Consider the following 21,670-nt stretch of genomic DNA (forward strand, 5'->3'; position numbering starts at 1 on the left):
TGCTCAACGTTCATTTTCTTGATCTCCATTTATGCTCCATTAACATTGTCATTTAGTCCTTTACATCCAGCCAATTTAACATCCACTTGCTTTTGACTCACACTCACAGTTGCTTTTGACTCACACTCACAGTTGCTTTTGACTCACACTCACAGTTGCTTTTGACTCAGTTACTTGTCTTATTTTTTTATAAAATAATTTTTGCAAAGACTGTATTGTAGCAATTGGATGTATGCTTTAAACAAACAACACGTGAACGTTTGCTTGTAGCTTGTAGGAGCAATGTCCGGTTACGTCAGGTTATATTCATAAGGGTAATCCCAAAGCCACAGAGTCTGAGAGTAGTGATAGCTATATTGCTTTTTTAGATGTTGTAACAATGTACAAGTGGAACTTGCAGGCTAAGAACAGGGTTTTAACCTTTGGAACCATTCCCCATCAGATAGAGGAGCAATAATGATTATGTAATGCTGCCACAATATGAAGACCATCATGGTTATTGGCAGTGATCTAATTGCAAATTGAATTCACAGCTCGCAGGACAGTGACAGATGAAAGGAAAGAGTGACAGATATTGTAAGTGATACAGTGAGTAAGGAGATCGGGAGAGATAAAGGGTCAGGCTTTTTGGACGTAATAGAAAATGAAGACGTTGACAACTCACATGAGACGGAAGAGAAATGGTGTCTGATAGGAGAACAATTTAATGTAATCTGTCTTATGAGAAATATGAATAAATGGTGCATAGCTTCTCTACTCTATGTGCTTTATTAGCATATAGATGTTGGAGAAATAGCTCTGTCACTATCGAGATGTTCAGCCTAATAGCCTTGCCAAAAGAATCTGCCATCAACTTTTTAATGCCATTCATAAGGCCTTCTGATATATAACAGAAACAGAAACAGACAAATCAGTTTTGGAATTTGACAAAGTGATATTTTAATAGATTGTCTTGCACATTAAAACACTGAGAGTGGCAGTTCATCCCTTTTTCTATTTTCCATGCAGAGCCACCATTGCAGTCTGGGGTCTTTGCATCTGTCATCATTGCAACTAAATAGGAACACGTTTGAATGTATTTTAGAAAAGAGGACACATCAAAATATCCCCATGGGTTGTTTGTTATTGATTTATGCCTGTGCTGCAGTCCTAGGCCTTAGTCATAAGCCCAACTGAATCCCAGTAATAACAACAGGTGGAGCCTTCCAAATGCAGAAACAACAACTTCCTGGAGATCTACATAATTATTTCTTTTTAATTTTGAGAGAGTTTTTTTCTGGTCAGACATGAATGAATTGACCGATTTTAAATCAGTTATTTGTATGAACAAATAAAGATTAGGTTATAAAAGCAGTATTTCATTTTCATGGGGATTGTTTCAAATGGATACATCTTATCATATAGTGCATTGATTACTTTTATGAGTTCAGAACTGTTTGCTAATGAAGGATGTTCAATCAAGCTCTCATTGACAGGCCATAAAGAGCATGTACACTGTATGAATTAACTAACATCACACAGAAACTGTCAAAGGGTACCCTCATTCCCTGTCAGTCTACTATCAAACACAACAAGAGGATAGGAAAGTATAAACTCTGATCTATTCATCCATTCATCCAGGAAGAAGGTTCTTTCTTTTCTAGACAGACAGACTTTCCTTAGTTGTCAGTCTTTCCCTGGCAATCAAATCTTTACAAACTGGCCAATGGGATGACAGCCCTGGAGTTGATTACTGGGTGTGCTATGTTGGAGTTTAAACTTTGGACCTCAGAACAAGAGCAAGGAGATACAGTAGAGACATGGTCATCTGGAACAGAGCTCCTTCACAACAAAGGAAACAGAACATTTAACTGGATTTTTCTTATTTTGGGGAGTTCTGTCCTGTGCCACCCTAGTGCTGAAATTATGGACCACTATTCAGACCAGGTAACAGGGCCCATGTCTTAGTTTCTGTGTTTTAGTGTCTCCTGGTTTATTTGTTTAGTAATTTATGTTATTAGGGCAGCCAAGGTTATATGTATCGTCAAACAAGTTCAGAGGAGGTAACATAATGTATCTACGTGCCAGTGAATGGGGGTGTGTGCTTTGTGTAGTCTATAAAGGAATATGGGTGCTTTGTGTAGCCTACAAAGGAATATGGGTGCTTTGTGTAGCCTACAAAGGAATATGGGTGCTTTGTGTACAGTAGCCTACAAAGGAATGTGGGTGCTTTGTCTACAGTAGCCTACAAAGGAATGTGGGTGCGTTGTGTAGCCTACAAAGGAATGTGGGTGCGTTGTGTAGCCTACAAAGGAATGTGGGTGCTTTGTGTAGCCTACAAAGGAATATGGGTGCTTTGTGTAGCCTACAAAGGAATATGGGTGCTTTGTGTAGCCTACAAAGGAATATGGGTGCTTTGTGTACAGTAGCCTACAAAGGAATGTGGGTGCTTTGTCTACAGTAGCCTACAAAGGAATGTGGGTGCGTTGTGTAGCCTACAAAGGAATGTGGGTGCGTTGTGTAGCCTACAAAGGAATGTGGGTGCGTCGTGTAGCCTACAAAGGAATGTGGGTGCGTTGTGTAGCCTACAAAGGAATGTGGGTGCGTCATGTAGCCTACAAAGGAATGTGGGTGCGTCGTGTAGCCTACAAAGGAATAGTCTTACAATTTTCTCATTTCAAATGAATCAGAACTAGATCAACTTCATTTAACTCACGCATTGAAAGGCATAGTCAAATTGATACATTTTTTTAGATAGGAGTGCCATGAGATAATGGTAATAAAAAGCATTAGTCCTGGATATGATTGCTTTTACAGCCATCTTGTAAGGCTCTTTGTATGTTATCTCTCAGTTGTAAATGTAGAGCAACATGTCATTAAGTGGCCTGTTCTGTTCCAGGGTTGCGACGGGATTGAGCTGCTTGATTTGCTGTTTGATCAAAACAATGGCATCCTCCGTCACGAGGAGATGGGACACCATGACAACCATGCCTGGCCAATCCACGAGCCAAACGTGAGTGGAGTGAAATCTCTCACTCTGTGATTTTATCCTGTAGTGTTTTTAAAATGTCCCCTTACCTGTGTCTACTACGTGATTCACATGTCTAGCCTGCCATTCTCAACCACTCTCTCCAGTTTGACTGTACAGTAATTATCACATTTGGTGTGTCATTTGGCAGGTGCTGCGTCCAGCAGAGCAACAGAGCGAGGACTTCCTGAACGCCCTCCTGAGTGGCAGTGACTCAGTGTCGGGGTCCCCCCTGTGGTCTCCCTCTCCTAGTGACAGTGGCATCAGTGAGGACCCGCACTCAGATCAGATGGACAGCCCCCAGCGCCCTGAGAGCCCTCCCATGGAGCCCCACTTCATCCCCTCTCAGCCACAAACCAAGGCCACCCTGGATGCCAACTTCTCCATTGATATCAGTAAGACAAAGCTGGCACAAATTACTAAGCACAAAAACTATAACAAAAACTTGGTTTAAAGTTTCATGGTAAAAATAAGCAACAGAGGCAGTTACATTATTACGTCATGCGGAATATGTGATTAAGTATTGTAATTTGTTAATGTCAAACATTGGAACAGAAGTTCATCCTTTGAAAGCAACACGGTCTGTGTTCGTAGGCTCTATGTATTCATTAGGCAAAGGTCTACATTGTCTCAGTATCAACACAAACACAGACAAATGATGGCCCTTCTGTCTGGTCCCATCACGTCTCTCTGTGTGGTTACAGATGGCTGGGACTCAGGCTTCTACCCAGGCAGGACTGGGGGGACAGAGTGTTCCTCTGATGTACACACAACCCAGCTGTCTTCTGGCTTTCCCCTCACTGTCAAGGACCTACTGCTCTCTGGCACATCTGATCCGGTGAGTGATGATGAAGGGTGTGTTTGTGTTTGTGTGCGCTTAGGGGGAGTGTGTCTGTAATAGTTTGTATATAGGTGAGTGAGTGTGTTGGAGTGGAGAGGAATGGGTTAGAGGGGTAACGTCATTCTATAAAAATCAGGCAATGTAATTGGCATGAGCAAAGCATGAAATGAGAGGGATGGAGGGCTATGTTGTCTGCCGTGTAACTCTGCACTCCCTCCATTCACTCTGAAAAACCCATTGCAGCTGGCCACTGGTTGTGATGCTGTACGTATGACTTACTGTATTAACATTCTCGTCTCACTTCCAGCCCCCACAGCATTCCCAACAGTCCTTCCAAGAGTTGATTCTTAATGAGGATGAGAAAAAACTGCTGGCCAAGGAGGGGGTGACTCTGCCTAGCCAACTACCTCTCACAAAGGTCAAACTTTTTTGCACACTTTGCAAATTCACAGAACAACTTATGGCTCTTGAGGATTTCCAAAGTGTGTAAACACATTTTAAATATGTACTTCCTTTGTCTGTTTCTATTAGTATGAGGAGAGGATTCTGAAGAAAATTCGCAGAAAGATCCGGAATAAGCAGTCAGCTCAGGAGAGCAGGAAGAAGAAAAAGGAATATATTGATGGTCTGGAGAGCAGGTACTGGCAATAGGCACTAAATAAATGGATAAGGCAGGGACTCACAGAACTCAATTCAAAGTAGACATGATCAATTCCGACTAGAACTGCCTAAAATCGATAAAGTACTTCTACCAACTAACAAGATATTTGGAACATGTCACAGGGTGCTGAGCACAAAAAGTTAAAATCAAAGGTCCAATGCAGCCATTTTTATCTCAATATCAAATCATTTCTAGATAACAATTAAGTGCCTTTCTGTGATTGTTTTCAAGTAAAATGGTAAAAAATAAAGACAAATAACTTCTTAGCAAAGAGCAATTTCTGAGTGGGAAGGGGAAAACTAAAAACAAGCTGCTATTGACAGAAAGGTTTGGAAGTCACGTTCTTATTCTTCAGGCTAGGGTCTATTTTTCTCCACTTCCTGTCTGACTGACGTGCCCAAAGTAAACTGCCTGTTGCTCAGGCCCTGAAGCCAGGATATGCATATACTTGGTACCATTGGAAAGAAGACACTCTGAAGTTTGTAGAAATGTTAAAATAGTGTAGGAGACTATAACACAATAGATATGGTAGGAGAAAATCCAAAGAAAAACCAACCAGATTTCTTTTGTTGTTGAGAGAGCTCATGCTCCTACAATGGAAAGTATAGGGGCATATCCAAATCCAGCTCCCAGATTGCAATTCCTATGGCTTCCACTAGATGTCAACAGTCTTTGTTCAAGGTTTCAGGCTTGTTTCTTCCAAAACGACCAAGAATAATGAGTTTTAGTACTGGGATGCAGACTTGGAAATTTGTGTATGCGCGCGCGACGAAGAGGACGCACACCTGCTAATATCGCTTTCCTATTGAACATACTTCTTTTCCTATGAAATATTACAGTTTAATTACATTTTAGGGTATCTGGGATTTAGAAACGTGTTTTGACTTGTTTTAACAAAGTTTAGCAGTATCTTTTTGGATTCCTTTCTCTGCATGTTGAATGAGTGGATTACTCAAATTGATGGCACCAACTAAACAGACTTTTTGGGATATAAAGAAGGATTTTATCTAACAAAACGACACTACATGTTGTAGCTGGGACCCTTTGGGTGACAAATCAGAGGAAGATTTTCAAAAAGTAAGTGAATATTTAATCGCTATTTGTGAATTTATGAAACCTGTGCTGGTGGTAAATATTTTGATGTGGGGCGCCGTCCTCAAACAATTGTATGGCATGCTTTCGCTGTAAAGCCTATTGTAAATCGGACAGTGGAGTTAGATTAACAAGAATATAAGCCTTTAACCGATATAAGACACTTATATATACCTAAATGTTTAATATCCATAATTGTTATGATTATTTATTTGAATTGCGTGCCCTCCAATTTCACCAGAAGTTAGCGGGACACCTAGCCCTAAGAAGTTTTAACTAATTTACCACCTTAGAGGTCAAAACTCCATCCCACCTAAACAGTCAGAAATTTCAGCCGACCTTTTCAAACAGTTCTTACACTAAAACAGTATTATCATCATTTTCACAATTTCACAGTATTATTACAACCTCATTGTGTGGAAATATATATAAAACACAGGAAAGTCACATTTTTGACTGCACTTGGCCTTTTATTAAATCTTTTTTTATTTATTTCACCTTTATTTAACCAGGGAGGCCAGTTGAGAACATGTTCTCATTTACAACTGAGATCTGGCCAAGATAAAGCAAAGTAGTGTGACAAAAAACAACACAGAGTTACACATAGGATAAACAAAAGTACAGTCAATAACACAATAGAAAAATCTATATACAGTGTGTGCAAATGGAGTAAGGAGGTAAGGCAATAAATAGGCCATAGTAGCGAAATAATTACAATTTAGCAAATGAACACTGAAGTGATAGATGTGCAGATGAATATGTGGATGAGGTAGGTAGTTGGGTGGGCTATTTACAGATGGGCTATGTACAGCTGCAGCGATCGGTAAGCTGCTCAGATAGCTGATGCCTAAAGTTAGTGATGGAGATATAAGTCTCCAACTTCAGCGATTTTTGCTATTCGTTCCAGTCATTGGCAGCAGAGAACTGGAAGGAAAGGTGGCCAAAGTGGGTGTTGGCTTTGGGGATGACCAGTGAGATATACCTGCTGGAGCGTGTGCTATGGGTGGGTGTTGTTATGGTGACCAGTGAGCTGAGATAAGGCGGAGCTTTACCTAGCAAAGACTTATAGATGACCTGGAGCCAGTGGGTCTGGCGACGAATATGTAGCAAGGGCCAGCTGACAAGAGCATAAAGGTCGCAGTGGTGGGTGGTATATGGGGCTTTGGTGACAAAACGGATGGCACTGTGATAGACTGCATCCAGTTTACTGTGTAGAGTGTTGGAGGCTATTTTGTATATGACATCGCCGAAGTCGAGGATCAGTATGATAGTCAGTTTTAATATAATAATTTTAGAAAGAGAGGGTCCAGATTGTCTAGCCCAGCTGATTTGTATGGGTCCAGGTTTTACAGCTCTTTCAGAACATCTGCTAACTGGATTTGGGTGAAGGAGAAGCTGGGGAGGCTTGGGCAAATAGCTGTGGGGGATGAGGAGCTGTTGGCCGGGGTTGGGGTAGCCAGGAGGAAAGCATGGCCAGCCGTAGAGAGATGCTTATTGAAATTCTCGATTATCGTGGATTTATCGGTGGTGACAGTGTTTCCTAGCCTCAGTGCAGTGGGCAGCTGGGAGGAGGTGCTCTTATTCTCCATGGACTTTACAGTGTCCCAGAACCTTTTGGAGTTAGAGCTACAGGATGCAAATTTCTGTTTGAAAATTCTACCCTTTCCTTTCCTAACTAACTATGTGTATTGGTTCCTGACTTCCCTGAAAAGTTGCATATTGTGGGGATTATTCGATGCTAGTGCAGTACGCCACAGGATGTTTTTGTGCTGGTCGAGGGCAGTCAGGTCTGGAGTGAACCAAGGGCTATATCTGTTCTTAGTTCTACATTTTTTGAAAGGGGCATGCTTATTTAAGATGGTGAGGAAATTATTTTTAAAGAACAACCAGGCATCCTCAACTGACGGGATGAGGTCAATATCCTTCCAGGATATTATCTTCAACTGACGGGATGAGGTCAATATCCTTCCAGGATACCCGGGCCAGGTCGATTAGAAAGGCCTGCTTGCAGAAGTGTTTTAGGGAGCGTTTGACAGTGATGAGGGCTGGTCGTTTGACCGCGGACCCATAACGGATGCAGGCAATGAGGCAGTGATCGCTGAGATCCTGATTGAAAATGGCAGTGGTGTATTTGGAGGGCAAGTTGGTCAGGATAATATCCATGAGGGTGCCCATGTTTACAGATTTAGGGTTGTACCTGGTGGGTTCCTTGATAATTTGTGTGAGATTGAGGGCATCTAGCTTAGATTGTAGGGCGGGCGGGGTGTTAAGCATATCCCAGTTTAGGTCACCTAACAGAACGAACTCTGAAGATAGATGGGGGGCAATCAATTCACATATGGTGTCCAGGGCACAGCTGGGAGTTGAGGGGGGTCTATAACAGGCGGCAACAGTGAGAGACATATTTCTGGAGAGATTAATTAAAAAAATTAGAAGCTCGAACTGTTTGGGCATAGACCTGGAAAGTATGACAGAACTTTTCAGGCTATCTCTGCAGTAGATTGCAACTCCTCCGCCTTTGGCAGTTCTATTTTGACGGAAAATGTTGAAGTTGGGGATGGAAATCTCTGAATTTTTGGTGGCCTTCCTAAGCCAGGATTCTGACACGACAAGGACATCAGGGTTTGCGGAGTGTGCTAAAGCAGTGAGTAAAACAAACTTAGGGAGGAGGCTTCTGATGTTAACATGCATGAAACCAAGGCTTTTACGGTTACAGAAGTCAACAAATGAGAGCGCCTGGGGACACACAGGGCCTGGGTTAACCTCTACATCACCCGAGGAACAGAGGAGGAGTAGGATGAGGGTACGGCTAAAGGCTATCAAAACTGGTCGTCTAGTGCGTTGGGGACAGAGAATAAAAGGAACAGATTTCTGGGCGTGGTAGAATAGATTCAGGGCATAATGTACAGACAGGGGTATGGTAGGGTGCGGGTACAGTGGAGGTAAACCTAGGCATTGAGTGACGATAAGAGAGGTTGCATCTCTGGAGGCACTAGTTATGCTTGGTGAGGTCACCCCATGTGTGGGAGGTGGGACAAAAGAGCTATCTGAGGCATGTTGATTGTTGCTAGGGGCTCCGCAGTAAAATAAAACAATGATAATTACCCTAAACAACAGTGTACAAGGCATATTGACATTAGAGAGAGACATAAAGCGAGGCATAAAGCAATCACAGTTGTTGATTGGGAGAGCTAGCTAAGACAACGGGTAAGACAGCAACAGCTAATCAGCTAAGACAACAACAACAGGTAAAATGGAGATGAATGGGCAGAGAGGGTCAGTTAACTACACACAGGGCCTGAGTTCGAGGCTGGGGCAGACAGATAAACAAAACAAACAAAATGGAGTACCGTGATTAATGAACAGTCCAGCAGGCATCAGCTATGTAGCCAGGTGATCATAGGGTCCAGTGAACAGCAATAGATGAAACAGCGAAGTCGTTACTACGCTAGCAAGCAGGAGACACGGCGTTCATAAAGTTAGCAGGTCGGGGCTAGCAGAAGCGTCTTCATCGACGTCCGACAAAGGCCGGTTGAGGGCACATCGGATGGAATTACATTGGCAGACCAATCGTGATGGATCTGCGGGGCTCCGTGTCGACAAAGGGTCCTGGCCAATTGACAAAAGAGGTAATGTAGCTGGAGTAATATCGTTTGCTAGCCGGGAGATGCGCCTGTCTCAAGGCTAACTGGTGCTAGCTTCGGGACAAGGGCGTTAGCCACTATAGCCACTCGGTAGCAGCTAGCTAGTTGCAATGATCCGATGCAAAGGTCCAGAGCTTACGGCAGGAATCCGCCGATTAATCTAGTCGTGTTAGTGAAGAGGCAGGCATCAGCTGTGTAGCCGAGGGATCATAGGGTCCACTGAGCTGGCCGGGAGATGGGCCTGGTTCAAAGGCTAGCTTTGGGGCTGGGCCACTCGGTAGCAGCTAGCTAGCTGCGAGGATCTGGAATAATGGTCCAGTAATCTGGAGTAATGGTGGAGAAAAGCAGTCTTGATATGCTCAGGGTTGATATCGCGCTGTGCATATTGGCGTTGTGCAGACTGGCGGGTATTATCAAGGGTAAAAGCGGCTGGTGTCTGAGCTAGAGGTAAAAGACGCTAGCAGTGGCTAACAATGACTAAATAGCTAGTAGCTAATTATCTGGTTAGCACCTGATGGCTAGCTTTTGATGGAGGTTCTAGCTATAAGGTCTAAAAATTGCAGATCCGTATCACATTGGGTAAGACTGGTTGCCGGAAGGTATATTTAATTTAAAAATGGAAAAAGAAACAGTGTGTGAAAGCTCAGACACACTGGTAGGATTGTCAAACGTTTGCGTACCGACAATACTTAGCACCTCTGAACAGAGTGTCGGCAGTCAATCTTTATTGTGTTCACACAGCAAAGACCTTGGAAGTCGTCAGCCACTCAGCCATGTAAAATACTTCAAACCAGAAGGTGTCAATAGCGTTGTTTGGCAATGCATATCCGTGCGTATTGCCTGTGGTCTAGACTCCAAGCTATCTGCGCGAATGTTTCTATTTTGTAGAAAGCCCTTGTTGATACTAACCAGATGGCCACAGCTAGATAACTACCTAGCAAAACGATGAAGAAACAATTAAATTCACTCTCCATAATCCCATACTGCCAGTAACAGCCCATAGCCAAATGTTTCGCTAGCTAACTAATGTTAGCATATTCGCTAGCTAGCACAAAATAGAGCAAAATAGAGCTTACGGCAGGACACTGCTGTCATGACGTTGGCCTGTGGGTAAGGTTTATGACCCCCCCATAAATACCTGTCTCCCTTCCCCTCTCTCTCTGACCCTACTGAAGGACTTTTGAATAGCCTTGTTAAACATAGAGAGTCTGGGAACATCAAACAAGTGGGGGAAAGGAACCATATTTCGGTAATTGAACCAGTTGGAAATATGCATTGGAACTTAATGAGTATGGATGTCAGTTCGGTTGTCATCTGAGACATCATGACTGATGACAGGACGACATAAACTGTACCTGGGAAAGTCTACACATTCTAGTTATCAGATTCACATGGAATTGTTGTGCAATTTAAATGTTTGATATTGAAACTGTTTGTTAGAAGATTAAATGTAATTTTAGCTTCCAAATGAGAGAATTGGGTTTTCATAAGGAAAGTGCCCTGCTTAATCAGTGGCCCGCCCCTGTGAAGAGACATGGGTTATAAATGATGAAACACACCCTTCTCCCTCTCCACTATATAAGACTTTGACGAAAAGGTAACCACCGGTTCTGGGTACGTGAGGTCTGCAGCCTCTGCGTTAAAAGGACACACATGTCAAGTACAGAACTAAGCCAGCCTCGGCGTGAGCTTTGGTTGCGAATGGTATGAACTTGGAACTCTTATTCACTACAGAAGTGATACTTCCTAGCCATTGAGTTAGCAGCGGCCGCTGTAAACGTGGGCTAGGAAAGGACGGACGACGGATTCAGTCTAACACACAATGAAGATACTACAATGTATCCAATTTACCACCAGAGACATTCTTCCGAGGACAGGAAGATCTCTGTTGGCCAACCCGGCCAGCATCTACGACCAACCTACCGAAGCGCAGCTCAGAGTAAATATTTATTGCATTTTCCTTTTCCAAATGGGCGGTAATTTAGAATGTATAAGATTCTGTATTTACGATAGCACAGCTTCTCCCTTTGTTTCTCAGTCTTCCCGCTCTTTCATTCAAGCCCAACCCCCACTCTTTGTGTAACAAACCGTCATACAGGTTCCGTCCACCAGGGACGTTTTCTGTATGACATCATTTGTATTCTGTGTATATGTAATTCTATGTGATTAGTTTAGGTATTGTAACGTTCGTCGCCTGGTGACGAGGAAGCGGACCAAAACGCAGCTGGGAGCGAACACATGTTTATTCAACACACTGGAATTAAACATGTACTCAAAAATCAAGAAAAATGCAGATACGTTACGTGCTCAAACAAAGAGACAACACCCCACAAACAGCGTGGGGAAAACAGCAACTTAAATGTGATCCCAATCAGAGACAATTAGCGACAGCTGTCTCTGATTGGGAATCGACAGAACCCAACATAGAAATAACCCACCTAGAGCCTACACAAGGCTAAAACGTAAACCAAACACAAACCAATGAAAAATACCTAACATGACACACCCTGACCCAATATACCCGAGTTCACCTGGTCAGGGCGTGACAGAACCCCCCCCCCCCCAACGGTGCGTACTCCCGGCGCACCAAACTTAAGTCTATTAGGGGGGGGGGGGACTCGGGTGGGCGCCTCACCCTCGGTGGAGGCTCTGGCCCCGGGCGTGTTCTCTCCCCCGCCTTCACCTTAACCCTACCCCTCTGGCCCGGACTGGACCACTGTGGAGCGGCATGCTCAGGCTCCGGAGCGGAGCCGTCGACCGGAACAGGATTGGGGACACGCACCACTAACCTGGTGCGGGGAGCAGGGACGGGCCGGACAGGACTGGGGACACGCACCACTGACTTGGTGCGGGGAGCAGGGACGGGCCGGACAGGACTGGGGACACGCACCACTGACTTGGTGCGGGGAGCAGGGACGGGCCGGACAGGACTGGGGACACGCACCACTGACCTGGTGCGGGGAGCAGGAACGGGCCGGGCCGGACTGGGGACACGCACCACCAACCTGGTGCGGGGAACAGGGACGGGCCGGACAGGACTGGGGACACGCACCACTAACCTGGTGCGGGGAGCAGGGACGGGCCGGACAGGACTGGGGACACGCACCACTAACCTGGTGCGGGGAGCAGGAACGGGCCGGACAGGACTGGGGACACGCACCACTAACCTGGTGCGGGGAGCAGGGACAGGCCGGACAGGACTGGGGACACGCACCACTGACTTGGTGCGGGGAGTAGGGACGGGCCGGACAGGACTGGGGGCACGCACCACTAACCTGGTGCGGGGAGCAGGAACGGGCCGGACAGGACTGGGGACACGCACCACTGACTTGGTGCGGGGAGTAGGGACGGGCCGGACAGGACTGGGGGCACGCACCACTAACCTGGTGCGGGGAGCAGGGATGGGCCGGACAGGACTGTGAACACGTACTGGTGACCTGACGCGTGGAGCCGGTTTAGCCACTCGTCCTGGCTGGATGCCCATCCTAGCACGGCATGTGCTGGGCATGTCCACCGGACGCACCGGGCTGTGCGGACGCATTGGCGACACAGCGCGCAACTCCGCATACCATGGCTTGGTGCGGGGAGCAGGGACGGGCCGGGCAGGACTGTGGACACGCACCACTAGCCTGGTGCGGGGAGCAGGGACGGGCCGGACAGGACTGGGGACACGCACCACCAACCTGGTGCGGGGAGCAGGGACGGGCCAGACAGGACTGTGAACACGTACTGGTGACCTGAAGCGTGGAGCCGGTTTAGCCACTCGTCCTGGCTGGATGCCCATCCTAGCACGGCATGTGCTGGGCATGTCCACCGGACGCACCGGGCTGTGCGGGCGCACTGGCGACACAGCGCGCAACTCCGCATACCATGGCTCCTCCTCCAGATCTTCCCTCTGCAGGTCCTCAATCAACTGCCTCATCATCTTCGTCTCTTCCTCCGCCGTCATCCCCCACGAGAGCAGTGGTCTGGGCTCTTCCTCTGCCCTTCCGGACCACCCCATTAGCCCCCCCCAAAAAAAATTATTGGGGGTGTTTTCCGGGCCTCCTTGACCGCCGCCTGCGACTCCGTCTACTGGCTGGCTTTACCTCCTCGACCTGGGAATCCTTCCGCCAGGGTCCTTTCCCCGACATGATCTCCTCCCAGGTCCAGAACTCCTTCCCCTCGCGTGCCCATCTCTCGCGCTCTTTTTCCTCCCGCTGCTTGGTCCTGGTTCGGTGGGGTGTTCTGTAACGTTCGTCGCCTGGTGACGAGGAAGCGGACCAAAACGCAGCTGGGAGCGAACACATGTTTATTCAACACACTGGAATTAAACATGTACACAAAAATCAAGAAAAATGCAGATACGTTACGTGCTCAAACAAAGAGACAACACCCCACAAACAGCGTGGGGAAAACAGCAACTTAAATGTGATCCCAATCAGAGACAATTAGCGACAGCTGTCTCTGATTGGGAATCGACAGAACCCAACATAGAAATAACCCACCTAGAGCCTACACAAGGCTAAAACGTAAACCAAACACAAACCAATGAAAAATACCTAACATCACACACCCTGACCCAATATACCCGAGTTCACCTGGTCAGGGCGTGACAGGTATTTGGTAAATAAATAATTAAACCCAATTTTGTATTGTTGATTCAACTTGTTAGCCAGTGTTTGTGAAGATAACCAACAATTTACGACGTTTGGAATGAGATTGACGTGAGGTAAAGAATAGTCATTAAATCAGAAGACTCAGAGATCAGATATTATGATATCTGAAAGTTATATTAGGAAAATTATAACTTTGTAATCTGAATATTTTCCTTGGTGCCCCGACCTCCTAGTTAATTACAGTTACACGATTAATCAGTTTAATCGCGTAATAATAATTACAGAGAGTTATTTGATAAACATGTCTTCCGTTTTAATGATGCCAAAGACACGACACTGCAAAAACTCAGCAGCTAACACTGGCAGCTGTTTCATGGAAACTAGCGAATCCATTGTGATTTAATTATAACGACAATACTAGCTACAGTGGTTAGCTAGCTTGGAGGAAGTATTTAGTGCTGTGTGCATTGCGTCTGTGCACTTAGCTAGCTCCCATCCCATAGCCTACATTGTATATGAAGTGTGACTGGCTCATCCGTGGATGTACTGAGAAAATGACACATTTTTTTCATTTTTTTGTTGTTGTACGTGCTCTCTGATTGGATCAAAGTCACGTTGTTGGCCACTGACGAGCATTGCGATTCTACAAGTAGAATCGGTAGGTTTGTCGCTACCGGGTCGGCCCCCAGCACGTACCGCTTTAGTTCTAGCAAGAGATAGAACGGCCTCCCACTGTGATATGTACTTATCGGCAGTCTATCGGCAGTGAGATTCTTGATGTGTATCTGCTTAAGTTGCGTGGCACAGAGAAACTTCACAGGGCCCACGTTAGTCAGAAATGTGTAATTCAGTATACTTGACTGTCACATTATGATCTAATTCTACAAAAGGGTTTTTCAGTGTGGTGGTTAGAGTGATAGCTAGCTAGTATGTTTCTTGGACTGATCAAGCAGCAGCAGCTTGTCAGTCTCATCTGGGAAATTCCCTTTTTGTTTGTCTTCCAGGATGGCTGCCTGCAACACACACAACCAGGAGCTACAGAGGAAAGTGTTCCAGCTGGAGAAATGCAATACGTGAGGGACCTCCACACTAATCTACTCTCTCTGCTCTGTTTCTGCCTTCGTACACCCGGTCGCAACGTTTGCTAATTGAGCCTTTGCGTCTCCCAGGTCTCTGATGGAGCAGCTGCACAGGCTGCAGACTCTGGTCATGGGCGGCTCCAAAAAGACCGCCCAGACTGGGACTTGTGTCCTGGTAAGGAGAAGTGTCACTTTAAGAAACAGTTTTACTAGATCAGGCCATACACCATGTGAAATTAGAGAGACAGACAGGTGGAGTGAGAGAAAGATGTATGCCAGACATACAGATGTAAATACAGACACAGATAGATACACTCCAGAGATGCAAACCATTGATTCCCTTGTCTACAACATAATTGGACAGAACACAAATCACACCACATCAGTGCAAGCAGTAATTAGACTTGTAAATCCACTATGAATATGAATGAGTTTGTATCTCTTCTAAGGCCTTTCGGAAAAGGCAAACATTTTAATTATATGGATTGTGTGTTCAAGCCTTGTGACTTTGATGCCCATGTACTGTGATGAACTGAAAAGTTCTAAACAACAGTTACTGAAAAAGTGAATCTTCCAATCTGGAGCTCCATTGGGGAGTGGAAGCTCTCCCAAATGGCTAAACCTTATTGACTTTGGCAAAGAGCAAATTATGTGATTTTTACCCTTTCCTTTTCCCACAGGTACTGCTCCTGTCCTTCTCCCTCATCCTCTTCCCCAGCCTGAACCCTTTCACCAAGGTCAGCCAAGGAGGGGACTTCAGTCCAGTGAGGGGTGAGTCAGCCTCCTGCACTGTCTGGCCAAACCTTGCCCCGCCACCCCATACCTCCTGCCTCAAATCACAGCTGGAGAGCTGAATAGACTAGAGCTCCTCTCACTCCTACTGACAGATGCTGCTACGGCGCCACTGTTAAAACAACTCTGCAGAGCAAGGCGGCCCACCAATTCACATCAAAGAGCTGAGCTGGCAACCCTCAGCACAGAAACCATGTATTATTGAGCACTCTTCTCATCAGCCTGTCTGACTGTAAAATTCCTCTCAACAGTTGGATAAAATATGAAATGGACTTCAAAGATATCTAATGGTCTCATCAATGTTTTAAGATTGTGAATTACTTAAATGTAATTTGTCATCTTAACCGACTGCTCGTTAGCTCTATGAATATAATCAATTCCTAGTTGTCTTTAGGTAATTGTACAACCGAAGACCAAGATACAAGATTGTTGAGGGTGACGTACAGTTAACGACTTAAAGTTGGACTGGGGATGTATGTGTGACATACTGTAGTTCAACATTTAATGACTGGAATCCATACTCACCTGTAACCTGTGCCCCTCTCGCCCCTGCAGTCCAGTCACGGTCCCTGCACAACCTCCAGTCCTCCAGAGTGCTGCATGTGATTGATCAGCCGTACCAAACTGCAGATGACAAGGCCAAGCCTTCAGACCACCATGTCCTGGGAGACCAGGGTGTGGATGAGATTATGTCTCTGCTGGGTAAACTGGGCACCGGTCACGGCAGCCAAGGACTGCCCAATTTTGACACTATGTCTCAAAATAATAGCATGGACGAGCAAGTCCATTTCCAGGGAGACCCCATTACTGGCCATATAGCTACAGTGACTTGGAATCCACACCGCAGAGCCACACTACGCCCACATGCTGATGACATGTGATTTGGAGAGAGTATTCCCAGCAGGATTCCTCTGTTCTGCTCCCATCTCCAGAAACTTCATATGATGAAACAAAGTAGCACATGCCTAAGGCTCTTGTTTAAACTATGAGTTAGGGAATAATAAATACATTATTTTGTCTGTTATATTATATACAGTTTGTGTATATATATATACATAACAAACAAGAAAAAAAAGAATATATATATATATATATATATATATATATATATATATATATATATATATACCCTACATGTATATGCTTTTTTTCTTCTTTGTTATTCTGTTTTGTATTGTTTTAATGTGACGCCGCCACATTATGTCTGGGCTCACTTGAACCTGGTAAGTTCTGGGTCCCGTTTGTGTATGTACGGTCCATCTTGTCCATTTCCCTCCCCTTCTGTAGTCTCGCACCATCACTTCCTGTCCCGTTTGGAGATGGCGCTCCCGGCCACCGGAGAGCATCTTGTCTTGTTTGTTCAGCACTTCATTACGCCTGTTTGGCTTCATGATGTCCAGCTGTGTGCGGAGAGGCCTCCCGAACATCAGTGCAGCTGGGCTTTCATTTGTCATGGCATGTGGGATGTTTCGGTAGGATGGCCTGGAACCTGGCCAGTTTTGTTTGCAAAGTCCCTTCGTCTCGTTTTGCTGCACGGAGTCCTTGCTTTAGGGTTTGCACAAAGCGTTCTGCCAGCCCATTGGTGGCAGGGTGGTACGGAGCTGAGGTTGAGTGTTTGATTCCATTTACTGACATTAATCTTGTAAACTCGTCACTTACAAAAGCTTGCGCGTTGTCACTTACCAGCTGCAGCGGCAATCCGAAGCGTGCAAATGTTGTTTTGAGACACTCTATCGTCTGAGCTGAGGTGGAGTCAGTGCAAAACACCTCTGGCCATTTGGAATGGGTATCAACTATAACCAGAATCATGTGCTTTTTCAAAGGGACCAGCATAGTCCACATGAATTCTCTGCCATGGCTCTGTGGGCCATTCCCATGGGTGGACTGGGACAGGAGCAGGCATGTGAAGGGTTTCCAAACATCCGCTACAGTTCTTCGCCATGTTTTCAATCTGTTGGTCCAGACCGGGTCACCGGTCTAGCTCCTTGCGAGCAGCTTCATTTGGACAATTCCAACATGACCTTCATGTAGTTGCTGCAAAACCTGATGTTGGCATTTCTGGGGTATCATGACTCTCATTCCCCACATCAAATATCCTTGGTACGTTGTAATTTCGTTTCTCCGCTGGAAATATGGAGTCAGCTCCTTTCTGCCTGTAGCTGGCCATACTGACATGGTGTATGTGTACACTTTTGACAAGGTCACATCTTTCCTTGTCTCCTGTTTGATAACTGTACTTGTGACCGGTAGTGCCTCGAGCTGAGCGGTATGGAAAATGTCCACTGCATCCACCCTCCTTTGTCTTTCTCTTGTACACGGCAGTCTGGATAATCCATCTGCATTTGTGTGGAGGGACGACGGCTTAAACTCAATGTCATACATATGACTGGCAAGGAACAAGGCTGTAACCTGGCTGCTGTCATTGCCGGAATGCCTTTCTTTGGGCTGAAAATGGAAAGCAACGGCTGGTGATCCGTAACCAGTGTGAAACGCTTGCCATATAGGTATGCGTGGAATTTCTTGACGCCCCACACTAGCGCCAGTGCTTCTTTGTCGATTTGTGAGTCGTTTTTCTCTGCATCATTCAACGTTCATGACGCAAATGTAACTGGCCTCTCTGACCCATCTTTCAGTGTGTGTGAAAGGACGGCCCCTAAGGCATAAGGGGGCGCATTTACAAGCCAACTTCACTGGCAGTTCAGGGTCGTAATGCATAAGGACCCGTTCAGATGTGATGAGCCGTTTTGCCTCAAGAAACACATTTTCACACTGTTCTGTCCACCGCCGTGTCCTGTTCTTTTCCAGGAGCTGATTTAGAGGCTGGAGTACTGCTGAAAGGTTTGGGAGGAATCTTCTGTAGTAATTGATCAGTCCCGTAAAAGATATCACTTCTGTGATATTTTGTGGTCGTGGTGCCTCTACCACTGCATCGATTTTGTCCTGTGTTTTATGCAATCCATTGCGGTCAATTTCATGTCCACAGAAGACAATCTTGTCTTTGAAGAACTCACACTTCTGTAAGTTTGTCTTTTCAGGACCTCTTCCAGGTTAGCCAGGTGCTCTTTGTCGGTGTGTCCTGTTATGATCATGTCACCCAGGATACACTGGGTTCCTGGGATTCCTTGCAAAATCTGGTCAGTAGTTCGTTGCCAAATGGCTGGGGCTGATGCAATGCCAAAAACCAGGCGGTTATACCTGTATAGACCTTTGTGTGTGTTTATTGTCAGGTACTGTTTGGAGCTCTCTTCAACCGGTAGCGGCAGGTAAGCCTGTTTCAGATCGATTTTACTGAAGTGTTTCCCACCAGCTAGTGCAGCAAAGATGTCATCCAGATGTGGCAGGGGGTATTGGTCCACATGCAACATTGAATTCACAGTTTCCTTGAAGTTCCCACACATTCTAACAGACCCGTCTTTCTTTATAATAGGAACTATGGGTGTGGCCCATTCGCTTCTGTCCACTTTCGTCAGGATCCTGCAAGCGATCGATTTCCGCTTCCACCTTTGGTCTCAGGGAGTATGGAACAGATCTGGCTTTGCAGATTTTTGGGGTTGCGTCATCTCTTAGTACAAATTTTGCTGTGAAGCCTTTTACTGTTCCCATCTGATCACTGAAAACTGTGTTGTATTTCTTCCGCAAGTGTTCCAGTGTTTGGTCTGTGCCTTTCTCTTTGGACTGGAACGTGTGGAGCATTTTCAAGTCACACCAGTTCAGCTTTATTTTTTAAAGCCATTCCCTGCCAAATAATGGGGGCCAGTTCCAGGCACCACATACAGCTGTAACTGCTGTGTTTGCTCCCCATAACTCAATCTGACCTGCAACGCCCCCATTGGGCTCAATCTCTCTCCTGAGTAGGTCTTCAGCAACACATTTGTGTTCTTCAGCTTGATAGCCTTGAAGTGCTCATTGTAGACAGTAGTGGAAATTATAAACTGCAGATCCTGTGTCCAGCTCCATTTTAAGGGGTTTGCCTTCGATTTCTGGTGTCACCCATATTATGCTACTGCTGGGAGAAGTCATTGTGTTTAACTCCATTGTACCAATTAATCGTTCATCTGAATCACTGCCACTGTTCTCTGCTAGTGCATTCACAGACCCTTTCATTTTCTCAGTTTTCCTGTTGTGACTGAATTTTGCTCTGCATGCTCTTTAAATGTGCCCCCTTCTACTGCATTTGTGACAAATTTCGTCTTTGAAATGGCAGTCCTCTGCTCTGTGACCATCTCTATCACACCTGTTGCTTTTTTTCGGCCACACACTGTCGGCTGCGTGAAAACTTGTGCAGGGAAGTTTGTGATAGGTTAGTATTTCTTTTACTTTGCAACTCAAATGCATCTTTAGTTGCGATTTCCATAGCCATAGCAATTTCAACAGCCTTTGCAAAGGTGAGATCTGATTCTGTGAGCAAACGTTTTTGAATGTGTTCATGTTTCTGTCCACAAACAAATCTATCCCTTAATGTGTCATTTAGGTTCTCTCCAAACTGGCAATGTTCAGACAGTTTATTCAACTCTGCTACATATGTACTAACACCCTCCCCCTCATTCTGATCTCTCTTGTGGAAACAAAAATGTTCCGCAATGAAGAGTGGTTTAGGTGATAGGTGATTTTGCAATATCTCCACAATCTCTGTGAATGTTTTTATTGGAGGGCTTCAGAGGGGCAGTCAGATCTCTTAGCAAACTGTACGTTTTTGGGCCAATTAAACTCAACAACGCTGGTACTCTCTTGTTATCAGCAATGTTGTTTGCAATGAAGTACTGTTCCAGTCGTTCAATGTAAGTTGCCCAATTTTCATCAAACACATCTATTTTTCCTATGCTAGCCATTCTCTTTAGCTCCGGCTCCACGGGTCTTTGTTCTGCCGCCTCGTTCTCGGCAGCTCTCCCCTCGTCATCACTGCTTGCTAGCTGTTGTGCTACAAGGTCAAAATCTTCCTCTCTTCCTACCAGCTCCATCTGCATTCGTGATGCACACTGCAAGTAATTATCCTCGTTGCCATTGTAGTGTCTTAGCTCTTGTCACTTATTTATATAATAAGAAAGACTCTGAATACAAGAAATTGAACTGGAGCTTCACATTTACTAAAAACGAGTTAACATAGAACGTACCAGAATAACATAGAACAACACTGCGCACGATCAAGGGTGCTCCATTCTTAAAGGGGTTCAGTAATTAACAGAACATAACATGTAGGAACTGGGTTCTACAGTTTGAACCCCTGCTGTGTCTGCCACCCCCCCCCCCCCCCCCCCCCATCTAGATGTGTGAAGGTTAGTGTCTTTTCTGTACGGAAGCTAATTATCCATCATTTATGACATTCCTGGGAGTGTGTAAACTTACATTTTTTTATTACCATATCATTTTTGTATGTTCTCTATAGTTATGTACTTGAAAATGTATCAATTGACCAATTCGGCAGACTTGATACAACATTTTGAACAGTAATGCAATGGTTCATTGGATCAGTATAAAACGTTGCACATACACTGCTGCCATCTAGTGACCAAAATCTAAATTGTGCCTAGACTCCTAAGTGATATAATGGCCTTTCTCTTGCATTTCAAAGATGATGAATTATCTATATTATCTTTTACCAGATCTAATGTGTTATATTCTCCTACATTAATTTCAAATTTCCACAAACTTTAAAGAGTTTCTTTTCAAATGGATGTTTTCTGATTTAATCTGAATTTCTGTATATTGTAAAATTTCTTTTTCAAGATGAATTGAGCTTCTCTTGCCCCTCTGACTGTTTTAACATTGACAGTGTAGGTTTGTGCATTTTGAGAGAGACAATAATTATTCTTTTTCATAACTGATGGTGTGTAAAACTGAGCTTTACAAATAATTCAGAGAATAATTTTGCATGTCCTGTATACTATGATACTATAACTTTATTAACAATCTTGCTAAACATGACTAAAACGGTCTCAAATAAACGAAACATTTTAAA

The 21,670-nt window shown here is 44.9% G+C and overlaps 1 protein-coding gene across 1 annotated transcript; it reads left to right on the forward strand.

Moving 5' to 3' along the window:
• The first annotated feature begins 1,654 nt into the window (after nt 1-1,654).
• Nucleotides 1,655-21,670, forward strand: LOC106584441 (cyclic AMP-responsive element-binding protein 3-like protein 3-B). The gene is made up of 10 exons (XM_014169784.3): nt 1,655-1,926; nt 2,879-2,992; nt 3,159-3,402; nt 3,712-3,845; nt 4,156-4,266; nt 4,380-4,486; nt 14,848-14,916; nt 15,013-15,097; nt 15,603-15,693; nt 16,270-21,670. Exons 1-10 carry the CDS (start codon nt 1,711-1,713, stop codon nt 16,593-16,595), a joined length of 1,497 nt encoding a protein of 498 aa, XP_014025259.2. The 5' UTR covers nt 1,655-1,710; the 3' UTR covers nt 16,596-21,670.

The sequence above is a fragment of the Salmo salar genome, chromosome 23 (assembly GCF_965601325.2).
Source record: "Salmo salar chromosome 23, fSalSal1, whole genome shotgun sequence".
In the NCBI taxonomy this organism is placed as follows: Eukaryota; Metazoa; Chordata; class Actinopteri; order Salmoniformes; family Salmonidae; genus Salmo; species Salmo salar.